This window comes from Coregonus clupeaformis, chromosome 9, assembly GCF_020615455.1.
Source record: "Coregonus clupeaformis isolate EN_2021a chromosome 9, ASM2061545v1, whole genome shotgun sequence".
Classification (NCBI taxonomy): Eukaryota; Metazoa; Chordata; class Actinopteri; order Salmoniformes; family Salmonidae; genus Coregonus; species Coregonus clupeaformis.
In genome coordinates this window covers 15,423,940-15,442,212 of record NC_059200.1, presented here as the reverse complement: position 1 = coordinate 15,442,212, position 18,273 = coordinate 15,423,940, and the positions used below count along the sequence as shown (strand labels likewise).

At 40.4% G+C, this 18,273-nt stretch overlaps 1 protein-coding gene across 1 annotated transcript in view; it reads left to right on the top strand.

The window, feature by feature from the left end:
- The window catches only part of LOC121574505 (metalloprotease TIKI1), an 80,644-nt gene that overhangs the window by 54,229 nt on the left and 8,142 nt on the right, over positions 1 to 18,273 (top strand). The window contains exons 5-6 of the mRNA XM_045222754.1: positions 305 to 395; positions 15,699 to 15,977. Coding sequence (XP_045078689.1) covers positions 305 to 395; positions 15,699 to 15,977 — 370 coding nt within the window. The remainder of the gene's footprint in view (positions 1 to 304; positions 396 to 15,698; positions 15,978 to 18,273) is intronic.

Sequence of the window (18,273 nt, the reverse complement as noted above, 5' to 3'; positions counted from 1 at the left end):
GAGGAGAGGAGAGGAGGGGTGGGGAGATAGGAGGGGTGGGGAGGGAGGAAAGGAGGGGTGGGGTGGGGAGAGAGGAGAGGAGGGGTGAGAGGAGAGGAGGGCAAGCTCAATCAAGCACAGTTTAAGTCTTTGAAAATATTTCAAATAATATTTTAACTGGTTGGCTGAGTGGCACGGCCTTGGTCCTGTCTGCGACTCTCATGGTGACTGAAAGAAGGGGTCCTGAGGCTTGCAGCGTCTCTGAAACAGAGAGACTGAAACAGAGAGACCTAACCCTAACACGAGAACTGTGTTTATCTTGCAGGTCACTTCCTGGGCAACAACACAGTGATTGATGTTCTGAGGAGTCAGGGCTATGAAGTGGAGCACACTCCCGCGGGGCAGCCCATTAACAGGTAATAATACACCCCTCGCTGTCCTCACCAACACACCACCACACAACCACTCTCCACCCTCCCTCTCTCTCTGACTACCTCAGCATTGTTCAAATCCCCCCCTGGAAAAATCTGCTATTCTGCCCTTGAGCAAGGTAGTTAACCCCCACAACAACTGCTCCCCGGGCGCCGATGTCGTGGATGTTAATTAAGGCACCCCCCCCCCCTGAATGCGTTCAGTTGTACAACTGACTAGGTATCCCCCTTTCCCCTTCACATCACCCGACCATCCTGCCTACCCACAACCCCCTCCTCCACTCTACCCAGATTGTTATTACATTAATAGGACACTTAATACCATGAATATCCCCTGATGTAGACTTGAAGGATATTAGGACAGTAAAGGCAATTGAATGTTTCTGGCCAGGAATGGCTTGTAATCCATTTTGATGTGGATGAGAAATGAAATATCCGGTGTGTCAGAGAGTTAGAGTAGGTGGTAGTGTTGTTACAGTGAGGTCAGCGATAACGGTGACGCTCATAGTGTCGTTGTTACAGTGAGGTCAGTGATAACGGTGACGCTCATAGTGTCGTTGTTACAGTGAGGTCAGTGATAACGGTGACGCTCATAGTGTCGTTGTTACAGCGCTAACCTCATTAGACCTCGTTGCCCTCACACTGGCTAACATCACGCTGTCTTAAGGCTGGTTTCAAGTCGGTCTATCGACGTGTCTGTCGCAGTGACATCATGAACATTCTATTGTCGTCCGACATCAAACTTGTCGTCGTCGTTATGAAAAAGTATAAACACGAAAAAACGACAAACTGCATGACATCAGCAGTGTGGTGGTACCAAATAGAATTAATGCTATATTTTAACACCAATAAACCCATCCGTTTAAAAATGAATTTAGTATATGTCAATCTAGCAAACCAGGCAACTAAAAGCAACTTTCTAAACAATGTTTTGGTTCGTTTCTGGCTTCTTAGCTAGCTAGCTGGCTAGCCAGTTCAAATAATGGCCATATCAAAGCAGAACACATCTTAACTTTAGCTAATTGTTATTCAATAGTGCAGGAAAATAAACTCACAACAAGATCATTATTTACAAGTCAATGGTGAGATAATTACAGAAAATAGCTTACGGTTGTGAGTGTGACGAAATAAAAGCAGGGCATTCTACCAGAGAATTTTAGAACTCTCCATGACAATGGACGTAGCGACGGGGTCAAAGTTGAACTTTTTTCTTCATCTGTCTGCATCAAGGAAACCGACAGCCGCAGTGACGGTCTACAGACATTCCACCAAAGTATAAATTAAATGTTGTTTTGACCAGCGACACTTGTCGCATTCTAATTGTCTACAGACATGTCCATAGACAAAGTATAAACCAGCCTTTAGACTGCTACTACACATTATACACATTACAGCATCTGGACATTACATAATCACTGCACATTATACAGCGCATTCGGAAAGTATTCAGACCCCTTCACTTTTTCCACATTTTGTTACGTTACAGCCTTATTCTAAAATTGATTAAATAAGTGTTCTTCCTCATCAATGTACACACAATACCCCATAATGACGAAGCGAAACAGGGTTTTTTAGACATTTTTGCAAATGTATTAAAAATAAAAAAACTGAAATACCATATTTACATAAGTATTCAGACCCTTTGCTATGAGACTCGAAATTGAGCTCAGGTGCATCCTGTTTCCATTGATCATCCTTGACATGTTTCTACAACTTGATTGGAGTCCACCTGTGGTAAATTCAATTGATTGGACATGATTTGGAAAGGCACACACCTGCCTATATAAGGTCCCACAGTTGACAGTGCATGTCAGAGCAAAAACCAAGCCATGAGGTCGAAGGAATTGTCCGTAGAGCTCCGAGCAGCATTGAAGGTCCCCAAGAACACAGTGGCCTCCATCATTCTTAAATGGAAGAAGTTTGGAACCACCAAGACTCTTCCTAGAGCTGGCCGCCCGGACAAACTGAGCAATTGGGGGAGAAGGGCCTTGGTCAGGGAGGTGACCAAGAACCAGATGGTCACTCTGACAGAGCTCCAGAGTTCCTCTGTGGAGATGGGAGAACTTTCCAGAAGGACAATCATCTCTGCAGCACTCCACCAATCAGGCCTTTATGGTAGAGTGGCCAGACGGAAGCCACTCCTCAGTAAAAGGCGCACGACAGCCCGCTTGGAGTTTGCCAAAAGGCCCCTAAAGGACTCAGACCATGAGAAACAAGATTCTCTGGTCTGATGAAACCAAGATTTAACTATTTGTCCTGAATGCCAGGCGTCACGTCTGGAGGAAACATGGCACCATCCCTACAGTGAAGCATGGTGGTGGCAGCATCATGCTGTGGGGATGTTTTTCAGTGGCAGGGACTGGGAGACTAGTCAGGATTGATGGGAAGATGAACGGAGCAAAGTACAGAGAGATCCTTGATGAAGACCTGCTCTAGAGCGCTCAGGACCTCAGACTAGGGCAAAGGTTCACCTTCCAACAGGACAATGACCCTAAGCACACAGCCAAGACAATGCAGGAGTGGCTTCGGGACAAGTCTCTGAATGTCCTTGAGTGGCCCAGCCAGAGCCCGAATTTGAACCCGATCTAACATCTCTGGGAGACCTGAAAATAGCTGTGCAGCGACGCTCCCCAACCTGACAGAGCTTGAGAGGATCTGCAGAGAAGAATGGGAGAAACTCCCCAAATACAGGTGTGCCAAGCTTGTAGCGTCATACCCAAGAAGACTCAAGGCTGTAATCGCTGCCAAAGATGCTTTAACAAAGTACTGAGTAAAGGGTCTGAATACTTATGTAAATTTGATATTTCTGTTTTTGCTTTGTCATTATGGGGTATTGTGTGTTGATGAGGGGGAAAAAACAATTTATTCCATTTTAGAATAAGGCTGTAACGTAACAAAATGTGGAAAAAGTCAAGGGGTCTGAATACACTGTACATGATAGTATACACATTATACATGATATTATACACATTATACATGATAGTATACACATTTTACATGTTAGTATACACATTATACATGATAGTATACACATTATACATGATAGTATACACATTATACATGATATTATACACATTATACATGATAGTATACACATTATACATGTTAGTATACACATTATACATGTTAGTATACAACATGTTAGTATACACATTATACATGTTAGTATACACATTATACATGTTAGTATACACATTATAAATGTTAGTATACACATTATACATGTTAATATACACATTATACATGTTAGTGTACACATTATACATGATAGTATACACATTATACATGTTAGTATACACATTATACATGATAGTATACACATTATACATGATAGTATACACATTATACATGATAGTATACACATTATACATGATAGTATACACATTATACATGTTAGTATACACATTATACATGTTAGTATACACATTATACATGATAGTATACACATTATACATGATAGTATACACATTATACATGATAGTATACACATTATACATGTTAGTATACACATTATACATGTTAGTATACACATAGTACATCTTATTATTATAGACAAGACATAATTTTACAAAGTAAATAATTACTGCAAATTATACACACTGCAAATATATTATACATATTAAACACATTATTACACTGTGACCTCCATCCCTCATTGGTCATTGTAAAATCACTGTGACCTCCATCCCTCATTGGTCATTGTAAAATATTTGACAATTTGGTCGTTCTGTTGTTTCAGGGCATAAGAATGTCTTCTTGTGGGCAATGTGACCATAAAGCCCCAACGCCTCTGTAGCGAAACACTACACAGCCGGAATACAATCTGAGTACATAGCCTGAACAGGCCCCTATCCCACTATCCACATAATCAACTACAGAACATCCCAAGGGTTCTTGTAAATTCAAACGTTCACAAGCCGAATGGACTCTTTGTGTGTTCAGAGCAGTAGTCTAGACTGCACACAGCTCCTCCACTCCAAACATGGAGTTTGAATGTTTGATTTGCGCTGCTCTTACTCAGTTGTAATTGACAAAAAAGGTTCTTAGTGGTCTAGGTCCCCTGTCAGACTGGTGGTACCAGTGTTCTGTGTAATTTAACATGAACACATGATGGAACGATAAGCTTGAGACTATTAGTCTCTCTCTCTATTAGTCTCTCTCTATTAGTCTCTCTCTCTATTAGTCTCTCTCTATTAGTCTCTCTCTATTAGTCTCTCTCTCTCTATTAGTCACTCTCTCTATTAGTTAGTCACTCCAACAATGAAAGATGGCAAATCTGGCCACATTAAGAATAGATTATTTTACTACACAGTAATCACACAATGAACAGATTAAAGTAAATTCGCTCATTCATTTTACACACACAATATTCCATATAACATGAAGGGCTTTATTTGATCAAACATAACGATAAATCAAAGCGCTGGCGGTAGCACTATTGGTCAGCACTATTGGTTAGAAATATTTATGATATTTTTACAGCCGGAATTATGAGCGCAGTAGCTAGCGGTGGTGCGGAAGAACTGGGTTTAACAGAATAAACAAGTTGTAGGTGTGACGAGAGCTTGGCCACTCACTGGCCAATGAATGCGTTCCATGGCTTAATACTGCATACGTTTGTCTCGACGGTGTCTCTATCTCTCTCTCTATTAGTCTCTCTCTCTATTAGTCTCTCTCTCTATTAGTCACTCTCTCTATTAGTCTCTCTCTCTATTAGTCTCTCTCTCTATTAGTCTCTCTCTATTAGTCTCTCTCTCTCTATTAGTCTCTCTCTCTATTAGCCTCTCTCTATTAGTCTCTCTCTATTAGTCTCTCTCTCTATTAGTCTCTCTCTCTATTAGTCTCTCTCTATTAGTCTCTCTCTATTAGTCTCTCTCTCTATTAGTCACTCTCTCTATTAGTCTCTCTCTCTATTAGTCTCTCTCTCTATTAGTCTCTCTCTATTAGTCTCTCTCTCTCTATTAGTCTCTCTCTCTATTAGCCTCTCTCTATTAGTCTCTCTCTATTAGTCTCTCTCTCTATTAGTCTCTCTCTATTAGTCTCTCTCTCTATTAGTCTCTCTCTCTATTAGTCTCTCTCTATTAGTCTCTCTCTCTATTAGTCTCTCTCTATTAGTCTCTCTCTATTAGTCTCTCTCTATTAGTCTCTCTCTCTATTAGTCTCTCTCTATTAGTCTCTCTCTATTAGTCTCTCTCTCTCTAGTAGTCTCTCTCTCTATTAGTCTCTCTCTATTAGTCTCTCTCTCTATTAGTCTCTCTGTATTAGTCTCTCTCTATTAGTCTCTCTCTATTAGTCTCTCTCTCTATTAGTCTCTCTCTCTATTAGTCTCTCTCTATTAGTCTCTCTCTATTAGTCTCTCTCTATTAGTCTCTCTCTCTATTAGTCTCTCTCTCTATTAGTCTCTCTCTATTAGTCTCTCTCTCTATTAGTCTCTCTCTATTAGTCTCTCTCTCTATTAGTCTCTCTCTCTATTAGTCTCTCTCTCTATTAGTCTCTCTCTCTATTAGTCTCTCTCTCTCTATTAGTCTCTCTCTATTAGTCTCTCTCTATTAGTCTCTCTCTCTATTAGTCTCTCTCTATTAGTCTCTCTCTCTATTAGTCTCTCTCTATTAGTCTCTCTCTCTATTAGTCTCTCTCTCTATTAGTCTCTCTCTATTAGTCTCTCTCTATTAGTCTCTCTCTCCTATTAGTCTCTCTCTATTAGTCTCTCTCTCTATTAGTCTCTCTCTCTATTAGTCTCTCTCTATTAGTCTCTCTCTATTAGTCTCTCTCTATTAGTCTCTCTCTCTATTAGTCTCTCTCTTATTAGTCTCTCTCTATTAGTCTCTCTCTCATTAGTCTCTCTCTCATTAGTCTCTCTCTCTATTAGTCTCTCTCTCTATTAGTCTCTCTCTCTATTAGTCTCTCTCTCTATTAGTCTCTCTCTCTATTAGTCTCTCTCTCTCTATTAGTCTCTCTCTATTAGTCTCTCTCTCTCTATTAGTCTCTCTCTCTATTAGTCTCTCTCTCTATTAGTCTCTCTCTCTATTAGTCTCTCTCTCTATTAGTCTCTCTCTCTTATTAGTCTCTCTCTCATTAGTCTCTCTCTATTAGTCTCTCTCTATTAGTCTCTCTCTCTATTAGTCTCTCTCTCTATTAGTCTCTCTCTATTAGTCTCTCTCTATTAGTCTCTCTCTATTAGTCTCTCTCTCTATTAGTCTCTCTCTCTATTAGTCTCTCTCTATTAGTCTCTCTCTATTAGTCTCTCTCTCTATTAGTCTCTCTCTCTATTAGTCTCTCTCTCTATTAGTCTCTCTCTCTATTAGTCTCTCTCTCTATTAGTCTCTCTCTCTATTAGTCTCTCTCTATTAGTCTCTCTCTCTATTAGTCTCTCTCTATTAGTCTCTCTCTTATTAGTCTCTCTCTATTAGTCTCTCTCTCTATTAGTCTCTCTCTATTAGTCTCTCTCTATTAGTCTCTCTCTATTAGTCTCTCTCTCTATTAGTCTCTCTCTATTAGTCTCTCTCTATTAGTCTCTCTCTCTATTAGTCTCTCTCTCTATTAGTCTCTCTCTCTATTAGTCTCTCTCTCTATTAGTCTCTCTCTCTATTAGTCTCTCTCTATTAGTCTCTCTTTCTCTATTAGTCTCTCTCTCTATTAGTCTCTCTCTATTAGTCTTTCTATTAGTCTCTCTCTCTCTATTAGTCTCTCTCTCTATACGTCTCTCTCTCTATTAGTCTCTCTCTCTATTAGTCTCTCTCTCTATTAGTCTCTCTCTCTATTAGTCTCTCTCTCTATTAGTATCTCTCTCTATTAGTCTCTCTCTCCATTAGTCTCTCTCTCTATTAGTCTCTCTCTATTAGTATCTCTCTATTAGTCTCTCTCTCTATTAGTCTCTCTCTCTATTAGTCTCTCTCTATTAATCTCTCTTTTAGTCTCTCTCTATTAGTCTCTCTCTATTAGTCTCTCTCTCTATTCATCTATATCTCTATTCATCTCTCTATATTAGTGTCTCTCTCTATTAGTCTCTCTCTATTAATCTCTCTTTTAGTCTCTCTCTATTAGTCTCTCTCTATTAGTCTCTCTCTCTATTAGTCTCTCTCTCTATTAGTCTCTCTCTCTATTAGTCTCTCTCTATTAGTCTCTCTCTCTATTAGTCTCTCTCTATTAGTCTCTCTCTATTAGTCTCTCTCTATTAGTCTCTCTCTATTAGTCTATCTCTCTATTAGTCTCTCTCTCTATTAGTCTCTCTCTATTAGTCTCTCTCTATTAGTCTCTATCTCTATTAGTCTCTCTCTCTATTAGTCTCTCTCTATTAGTATCTCTCTATTAGTATCTCTCTCTATTAGTCTCTCTCTCTATTAGTCTCTCTCTCTATTCATCTATATCTCTATTCATCTCTCTCTATTAGTCTCTCTCTCTATTAGTCTCTCTCTATTAGTCTCTATTAGTCTCTCTCTATTAGTCTCTCTCTATTAGTCTCTCTCTCTATTAGTCTCTCTCTATTAGTCTCTCTCTCTATTAGTCTCTCTCTCTATTAGTCTCTCTCTCTATTAGTCTCTCTCTCTTTTAGTGTCTCTCTCTATTAGTCTCTCTCTATTAGTCTCTCTCTATTAATCTCTCTCTCTATTAGTCTCTCTCACTATTAGTCTCTCTCTCTATTAGTCTCTCTCTCTATTAGTCTCTCTATGAGTATGTATCTCTCTTAGTCTCTATTAGTCTTTCTCTATATTAGTCTCTCTCACTATTAGTCTCTCTCTCTATTAGTCTCTCTCTCTATTAGTCTCTCTCTCTATAAGTCTCTCTATATTAGTGTCTCTCTCTATTAGTCGCTCTCTCTATTAGCCTCTCTCTATTAGTCTCTCTCTATTAGTCTCTCTCTCTATTAGTCTCTCTCACTATTAGTCTCTCTCTCTATTCGTCTCTCTCTCTCTATTAGTCTCTCTCTATATTAGTGTCTCTCTCTATTAGTCGCTCTCTCTATTAGTCTCTCTCTCTATTAGTCTCTCTCTCTATTAGTCTCTCTCTCTATTAGTCTCTCTCTCTATTAGTCTCTCTCTCTATTAGTTTCCCTCACTATTAGTCTCTCTCTCTATTAGTCTCTCTCTCTATTAGTCTCTCTCTCTATTAGTCTCTCTCTCTATTAGTCTCTCTCTCTATTAGTCTCTCTCTCTATTAGTTTCCCTCACTATTAGTCTCTCTCTCTATTAGTCTCTCTCTCTATTAGTCTTTCTCTCTATTAGTTTCTCTCACTATTAGTCTCTCTCTCTATTAGTCTCTCTCTCTATTAATCTCTCTCTCTATTAGTCTCTCTCTCTATTAATCTCTCTCACTATTAGTCGCTCTCTCTATTAGTCTCTCTCTATTAATCTCTCTCTCTATTAGTCACTCTCTCTATTAGTCTCTCTCTATTAATCTCTCTCTCTATTAGTCTCTCTCTATTAGTCACTCTCTCTATTAGTCTCTCTCTCTATTAGTCTCTCTCTATTAATCTCTCTCACTATTAGTCTCTCTCTCTATTAGTCTCTCTCTCTATTAGTCTCTCTCTCTATTAGTCTCTCTCTATATTAGTATCTCTCTATATTAGTATCTCTCTCTATTAATCTCTCTTTTAGTCTCTCTCTATTAGTATCTATCTATTAGTCTCTCTCTCTATTAGTCTCTCTCTCTATTAGTCTCTCTCTCTCTATTAGTCTCTCTCTCTATTAGTCTCTCTCTCTATTAGTCTCTCTCTCTATTAGTCTCTCTCTATATTAGTATCTCTCTATTAGTATCTCTCTATATTAGTATCTCTCTCTATTAATCTCTCTTTTAGTCTCTCTCTATTAGTCTCTCTCTATTAGTCTCTCTCTATTAGTCTCTCTCTATTCATCTATATTTCTATTCATCTCTCTCTATTAGTCTCTCTCTCTATTAGTCTCTCTCTATTAGTCTCTATTAGTCTATATCTCTATTAGTCTCTCTCTATTAGTCTCTCTCTCTCTATTAGTCTCTCTCTCTATTAGTCTCTCTCTATTAGTCTCTCTCTCTATTAGTCTCTCTCTCTATTAGTCTATATTAGTCTCTCACTCTATTAGTCTCTCTCTATTAGTCTCTCTCTATTAGTCTCCCCCGCTATTAGTCTCTCTCTCTATTAGTCTCTCTCTATTAGTCACTCTCTATTAGTCTCTCTATTAGTCTCTCTCTATTAGTATATCTCTCTATTAGTCTCTCTCTATTAGTCTCTCTCTATTAGTCTCTCTCTATTAGTCTCTCTCTCTATTAGTCTCTCTCTCTATTAGTCTCTCTCTATTAGTCTCTCTCTATTAGTCTCTCTCTCTATTAGTCTCTCTCTCTATTAGTCTCTCTCTATTAGTCTCTCTCTCTATTAGTCTCTCTCTCTATTAGTATCTCTCTCTATTAGTATCTCTCTCTATTAGTCTCTCTATTAGTCTCTCTCTATTAGTCTCTCTCTCTATTAGTCTCTCTCTATTAGTCTCTCTCTATTAGTATCTCTCTATTAGTCTCTCTATTAGTCTCTCTCTATTAGTATCTCTCTCTATTAGTCTCTCTCTATTAGTCTCTCTCTATTAGTCTCTCTCTATTAGTCTCTCTCTATTAGTCTCTCTCTCTATTAGTCTCTCTCTCTATTAGTCTCTCTCTATTAGTCTCTCTCTCTATTAGTCTCTCTCTCTATTAGTATCTCTCTCTATTAGTCTCTCTCTATTAGTCTCTCTCTCTATTAGTCTCTCTCTCTATTAGTCTCTCTCTATTAGTCTCTCTCTATTAGTATCTCTCTATTAGTCTCTCTCTCTATTAGTCTCTCTCTCTATTAGTCTCTCTCTCTATTAGTCTCTCTCTCTATTAGTCTCACTCTCTATCAGTCTCTCTCTATTAGTCTCTCTCTATTAGTCTCTCTCTCTATTAGTCTCTCTCTATTAGTCGCTCTATGAGTATATATATCTCTTAGTCTCTATTAGTCTCTCTCTATTAGTCTCTCTCTCTATTAGTCTATCTCTTGATTAGTCTCTCTCTCTATCACGCTCTCTCTATATATATATATTAGTCTCTCTCTCTGTTAGTCTCTCTCTCTATTAGTGTCTCTGTCTCTCTCTCTCTCTCTCTCTCTCTCTCTCTCTCTCTCTCTCTCTCTCTCTCTCTCTCTCTCTCTCTCTATTAGTCTCTCTGCTCCTGTAAGGCTTCAGATTGGTGTCTGAAACATGAATCCTCTGATGCTCCTGTAAGGCTTCAGAAGGATCATACTTCCCCATACCTCTATTCATCAGTAGCACAGAGGAGCTACTATCACCTGTTTGGTCATAAGTTAGTGTTTTCACCAGTTGCACAGAGGAGCTACGATCATCTGAGCTCCATACTACAAATGTAGTTTGAGGAGTTAGCAAGGTAACTTTGGTCAACTCTTGAGTTCAACTCGGGATAACTGGTACCACAAAAGTGGCTCACATTTTAGCCAGGTACATTTCTATGACAACGAATCCTTCAGAACTAACCTGCTCCGGGGCAGGCTAACTCAGGGCTAACTACATTTATCCTCAATGAAATGACTGGGCCGCAAGTTGAGGACCAAATAAATAAAATTCCTTCCCTCTCGCAAAGATTGCGTCATCATCCACTTCATTTGAGGAAGACACCTGATTTAAGTATTTGATTAATCAAATGTGTTTCTGTGTGTTAAAAAATAGTAATGTTAAAATACCTATCACATTACACATTTAATATTTACAAATGCATTTGAAACTTCATGCACAGTAAAACTTTTGGCAGGTGGAAGAGCATCCACTATGGATGGAGTCTGAGCTGGAATGTGAAGAAGCTAGCTTTAGAAAACCCTGAGAATATCTAGCTTGTTTGGTAGTATTACCCCTCTGTTTGGTCATACGTTAGTATTTTCACCAGTTGCACAGAGGAGCTACGATCACCTGTTTGAGTTAGTCATTTCCAGGCATTGGAAGCTGGTGTCAACTGTTCACAGGGTTCGTAGGTTACTTTGTAAATGTAGGCCTAATCCGTTACAATTACTAGTTATCTGTCTAAAATTGTAATCAGTAATGTAACTTTTAGATTACTTTCCCCTTAAGAGGCATTAGAAGAAGACAAACTGAATATTACCAATTGACATCTATTGCAGGATAATCAATGTTAGAGTTTACATAGTTGGCGGTCAATGGATGTTGCATTTTACTTTATGGGTTGGTTATGTAGGCTTCTTCTAACCAATTGCATTATTTTAATACAGCTACTAATATGATTAGGCTATATCTTTACATTGAAAACCAAAGTCTGTCAGATTTCCAGTCATTACAATTTGTTTAATACCCCTTGATCTTCAAGAATAGGACTTGTGAATATAGAAATATAAATTAGCCAAATTGTTTTACCTTAGCATACCCCAAAAACTAAGGACTTATTAGCCTACTCTGTTTTTTAATTTTTTTTATTTAACCTTTATTTAACCACATACGAGAGATAAAGATAGGGAGATAAAGATAGAGAGAGATTTTATTTTTATTTTATTTAACCTTTATTTAACCAGGTAAGAAGCCAGTTGAGAACAAGTTCTCATTTACAACTGCGACCTGGCCAAGATAAAGCAAAGCAGTGCGATTAAAAACAACAACACAGAGTTACATATGGGGTAAACAAAACGTACAGTCAATAACACAATAGAAAATCTATATACAGTGTGTGCAAATGTAGTAAGTTATGGAGGTAAGGCAATAAATAGGCCATAGTGCAAAATAATTACAATTGGTATTAACACTGGAAAGATAGATGTGCAGAAGATGATGTGCAAATAGAGATACTGGCGTGCAAATGAGCAAAATAAATAACAATGTAAATAATGTCGTAGCCGGCCGCGACCGGGAGACCCATGGGGCGGCGCACAATTGGCCCAGCGTCGTCCAGGGTAGGGGAGGGAATGGCCGGCAGGGATGTAGATCAGTTGGTAGAGCATATCGTTTGCAACGCCAGGGTGGTGGGTTCGATTCCCACGGGGGGCCATTATAAAAAATGACTGAAAAAAATATTTAAAAAATATATTAAAAACATTTTATTATATTGTTTAAGACCTTGAGCGTGGCTGAGGTGCACCCATGACCAGCTCGGAAACCAGATTGCATAGCGGAGAAGGTACAGTGGGATTCGAAATGGTCGGTCATCTGTTTGTTAACTTGGCTTTCAAATAATTTTCGAAAGGCAGGGCATGATGGATATAGGTCTGTAACAGTTTGGATCTAGAGTGTCACCTCCTTTGAAGAGGGGGATGACCGCGGCAGCTTTCCAATCTCTGGGGATCTCAGACGATACGAAAGAGAGTTTGAACAGGCTAGTAATAGGGGTTGCGACAATTTCGGCGGCTAATTTTAGAAAGAAAGTGTCCAGATTGTCTAGCCCAGCTGATTTGTAGGGGTCCAGATTTTGCAGCTCTTTCAGACCATCAGCTATCTGAATTTGGGTGAAGGAGAAGCAGGGGGGGGCAGAGCTGGTGGCCGGGGTAGGGGTAGCCAGGTGGAAAGCATGGCCAGCCATAGCAAAATGCTTATTGAAATTCTCGATTATCGTAGATTTATCGGTGGTGACAGTGTTTCCTAGCCTCAGTGCAGTGGGTAGCTGGGAGGAGGTGCTCTTATTCTCCATGGACTTTACAGTGTCCCAAAACTTTTTGGAGTTAGTGCTACAGGATGCAAATTTCTGTTTGAAAAAGCTAGCCTTTGCTTTCCTAACTGATTGTGTATATTGGTTCCTGACTTCCCTGAAAAGTTGCATATCGCGGGGGCTGTTCGATGCTAATGCAGTACGCCACAGTATGTTTTTGTGCTGGTCAAGGGCAGTCTAGTTTGGGGTGAACAAGGGACTATATCTGTTCTTAGTTCTGAATTTTTTGAATGGGGCATGCTTATTTAAGATGGAGAGGAAAGCACTTTTGAAGAACATCCAGGCATCCTCTAATGACGGAATGAGGTCAATATCCATCCAGGATACCCGGGCCAGGTCAATTAGAAAGGCCTGCTCACTGAAGTGTTTTGGGGAGCGTTTGACAGTGATGAGGGTTGGTCGTTTGACCGCGGACCCATTACGGACGCAGGCAATGAGGCAGTGATCGCTGAGATCCTGGTTGAAGACAGCGGAGGTGTATTTAGAGGGTAAATTAGTCAGGATGATATCTATGAGGGTACCCATGTTTACTGATTTAGGGTTGTACCTGGTAGGTTCCTTGATCATTTGTGTGAGATTGAGGGCATCTAGTTTAGATTGTAGGACGGCCGGGGTGTTAAGCATATCCCAGTTTAGGTCACCAAGCAGTACGAACTCAGTTCACATATGGTGTCCAGGGCACAGCTGGGGGCTGAGGGGGGTCTGTAGCAAGCAGCGACAGTGAGAAACTTATTTCTGGAAAGGTGGATTTTTATTAGAAGTAGAAGCTCAAACTGTTTGGGCACAGACCTGGATAGTATGATAGAGCTCTGCAGGCTATCTCTACAGTAGATTGCAACTCCGCCCCACTTGTTGTTTATGATTTGGTTGTCATGGAGGACTGATTGTGGCTCATTGTTTCGAGTTGAAAAAGAAACGCTGTTCTTACGGGATAGCATGCTTTGAGCACTATCAAAAAGTGCTATTTGCATGTGGAAAAATGGAAGCTGCATAGGCCTTATTGTTTACGTGTGTTGGTGACACTTTGATATCTCGATCATTTGCAGCCGGTTAAGTCTATCAAAGAAAAGTGCGAGTTTGAGCATGTGTCTGTTAGGTCTATGGATTTTTCTTTTATCAGCATGAAATAGATCGAGCAGTTAAAGTCTTCTTAAATTAAAACTGTTTTTTTGACAGTATGGAGCACAGGTTAGAAGGGAGAGGAACTCCCTCAAACTGTTGTTCCGTAGGCTGGGATCCACACTATGCAGCTGTTGCAACAGCGCATTTTTCACTGACTGTCCACTGGTCGCAAAAAAAACAATGATTGATAGGCAGCTTAAACTTCTTCAATTCAACCATTATTGGGTTAACATTCACATACTGTATACACTGAGTGTACAAAACATTAGGAACACAACTAATATTGAGTTGCACCCCCTTTTGCCCTCAGAACAGCTTCAATTCCACAGAGATGCTGGCCCATGTTGACTCCAATGCTTCCCACAGTTGGCTGGATGTCCTTTGGGTGGTGGACCATTCTTGATACACACGGGAAACTGTTGAGCGTGAAAACCCAGCAGCGTTAAAGATCTTGACACACTTAAACCGGTGCGCCTGGCACCTACTACCATACCCCATTCAAAGGCACTTCAATCTCTTGTCTTGCCCATTCACCCGTCTGAATGGCACACATACACATCCATGTTTCAATTGTCTCAAGGCTTAAAAATCCTTCTTTAACCTGTCTCCTCCCCTTCATCTACACTGATTGAAGTGGATTTAACAAGTTACATCAATAAGGGATCATAGCTTTCACCTGGATTCACCTGGTCAGTCTATGTCATGGAAAGAGCAGGTGTTCTTAATGTTTTGTACACTCAGGGTACATTTGAACAGCCATCCACAACAACCACAATCCGTAAGGAGCAACTAGCTAAATGAGAGCGCAGCAGTGTGATTCACATCAATGCGCTATGTAGACATCAATATTAAGTGATATCCATATCACCCATAGACTACACCACTGCTGTCGTCCTTACCTCCAAGCGTTTATTCAAGTTGGAAAATCTTCGGATACCGACAGCAGTCGCACCATTGGATGCCGACATCAGTCATCCCCATTGGATGCCGACAGCAGGATGCCGACATCAGTCGCACCATTGGATGCCGACATCAGTCGCACCATTGGATGCCGACATCAGTCGCACCATTGGATGCCGACATCAGTCGCACCATTGGTAGCCAGGACTGCAGCCTTTTATTCTTGCTCTTTTCCTGCAATCCATCAAACACATTTGGTGTGACATCATAGGGGTCTCTGACTTGGGGTCAGACTCACTCGGGTAGATTTATTTTTTTTTTTTTACTTGCGCCTTTTTTCAATGCTGATTTTAATGTGATTGAGAAAACAGAAAGGTGTCAAATATTTCGCAAACATCCTTTCTGAATTTAAATGTCATCCTAGAAGTAAGCGTATACTTTTCAAAAGTATCTGTAATCTGTTTACAATATATTTGCTGTTAACGTAACAGATTAGAGTTATAGTTTTGGGGTAAGCCGTTACATGTAGTGAGTTCCTCCCCAGCCCTGACTGCTCAGATGTTAAATCCAAGGCATTGGATTTTTCAACCGTTCCCTTTATTTCTAACATTGCTCTCTCCATCACCACAGTCGATCGAAATCGGCCCCCGACCAGGCGGGTCAATCTCTGGGTCAGGTCCTGGATGAGTCCCCTTACCTGGAGCCTTTCCTCCACGAGCTCCATGATGAGGAGCAACAGCGCCCTCTGGAGGACAGCCCCCTGCCCCACATGCTGCTGCCCCATCACTCCCAAAGCCTGGAGCTGATGGACAAGATGGACCGCAAGCTGAAGAAGAAACGACGCAACAAGCAGAAGAAACACCAGAGAAACAGACAGTTCAATGACCTCTGGGTCCGCATCGAGGAGAGGTGAGAGAGCACTGTGACGGTTGTGCTGTGTGTAAATGATCTAGTGATACAAGTCCTAAAGCCTTTAGTATTAGAGTGTGCCTCAGTTGGGTCCTTGGTTCAATTTCCACAGAGATCGCTTTTGGATAAAAGCGTCTGCTAAATGGTATATGTTAAATGACTACGGGTGGTCATTAGCAAAACCAGTATCTCATTACAATGTGTGTTCTTTAGAATGTGACACCACAGGCATTACATTAACCTCATCTTAGATGTCAAGACAGTTGGTTCAGTTCATCTCGTCTCAGGTAGGTATCACTTTACTGCTTAAGTCTTGTCAGTACTTGGGGGGTTACTGCTCTGTCTAGGGGATCTAACCTCTAACAGACGCTTCCTGATAGAAATCCTGCAGGCACAACCACACATCATATCACATCACAACCACCATACGTCTCCAACACACATGTTATTTATGGGAATTCGTCCAGACTGGTTCTCTATTGGTTCAGTGTTATGGATCCTGAGAAGGAAACACATCCAGGAGGTTGGGTAGCTGCAGGTAAGAGACCTTTGTGACAAAAACATGATCCTATTTTGAGAAATGTTTAATACGATCACAAAGAGAGCGTTGTTGAATTTGCTATAAAGAACAACCACATGATTGTTACTTGGTTGATTCTCTGACTGACTGGTTATTTATAAATATAGGGCCAGTTTCCTAAACCTGGACTGAAAAGCTCAATGGAAAATGTCAATTGAAAGGGAAACCAGCCCTTAGTTTAATTCAAAATATCCAGGAATTATTGTAGACATGTAAGTCATGTTATAACTTGACCAATGTAGCTTTTTAACTTTCAAGGCTGACAAAAAATTCAAAATAATCCTTTTAGTCAAAATAATTGAACAAGTACATTCAGTTGTCTTCCTCCACGCGGCCAATAGTAGTTGTCAAATCTGTCCTGAGGCGATGGGTGGAAACTGGTTCCAGATTCAAACCAGCCAGCCGTTTGTTGAGCCCAAATGGAGGCCGTCTGTTGACACAGATGGAGGATATGAATGTAATTTACAATTTCAAACACTGAAACAATTTATCCCAACTTCCATTTCGGTGTTTCTGCCTGCTGAAAGTCCAGGGTCTGTCGGACGGACGGCTCGCTCCACTCCTTGAAGGCCTCCTGTCAGCCAGAAACCGTTTCCAGACTTGATTTATTTATTCTCCTGTTTACTGTGTCTGGTTTAGTTAGAGAACATACCATGAACATTTAGCATGCATTCCAAATGGCCCCCCTATTCACTATGGGCTCTGGTCAAAAGTAGTGCACTATAAAGGGAAATGGGATGCCATTTGTGACGCAGCCATAGACAATCCCAGTCCTGAAATGAAAATAACCTGAAGTTTCTAGACACATTTTCCCCCAAAGTCTACTTCAGACGTTTGTATATTATGTCTGAAAAATGTTTTAATTTGGTACATTAATAATAATTAATATTCAGGGCTTTGATTCAGGAAAGTAGCCTGCAGAGTTTCCCTCTAAACATATGGCCGTGCGTCCCAAATGGGACCCTATTCCCTATGTAGTGCACTACTTTTGACCAGAGCCCTGTATAGGGAATAGGGTGCCATTTGGGACATAATAATAATAATAATATGCCATTTAGCAGACGCTTTTATCCAAAGCGACTTACAGTCATGCGTGCATACATTTTTTTTTTGTGTATACAGTGTGTTTCCAGTAGAGAGGAATGTCTCTCCAGTTGATTTGACGCGTGGCCACACGCAGACATTTACGTCATTTAGCAGACTTACAGTAGCGAGTGCATACATCTTCATGCTGGTGCCCCCCGTGGGATCGAACCCACAACCCTGGCGTTGCAAGTGCCATGCCCTGCCAAGTGAGGCACACCGGACTGATTACGTCAGACCCGATTGCACCTACTGAGTCCACTGGGCAACGCTTTTGTGATGCAGGTTTTAACTCAAATAAACCTGCTTCCGTCCCAAATGGCACCCTATTCCCTGTATAGTGCATGACCAGGGATCATCATAGGGCTCTGGTCAAAAGTAGTGCACTATATAGGGAATAGGGTGCCATTTGGGACCCACACCTGCTTAAAGGCTCAGTCAGAACTCCAGATAATAAAACAGAAAAAAAATGAATAACTATTCTGAATGTGACTTTCTAATGCGAACAGCAATCCAGCCGTAGGCCAAATCCATGAAAACATCCTGCCTGCTGTTGCCAAGGCCAATCAATGAAAACAAAATATTATTAACTACAAGCATATGCCCAGTGATGAAAAGAGTTGTATTCCAGAC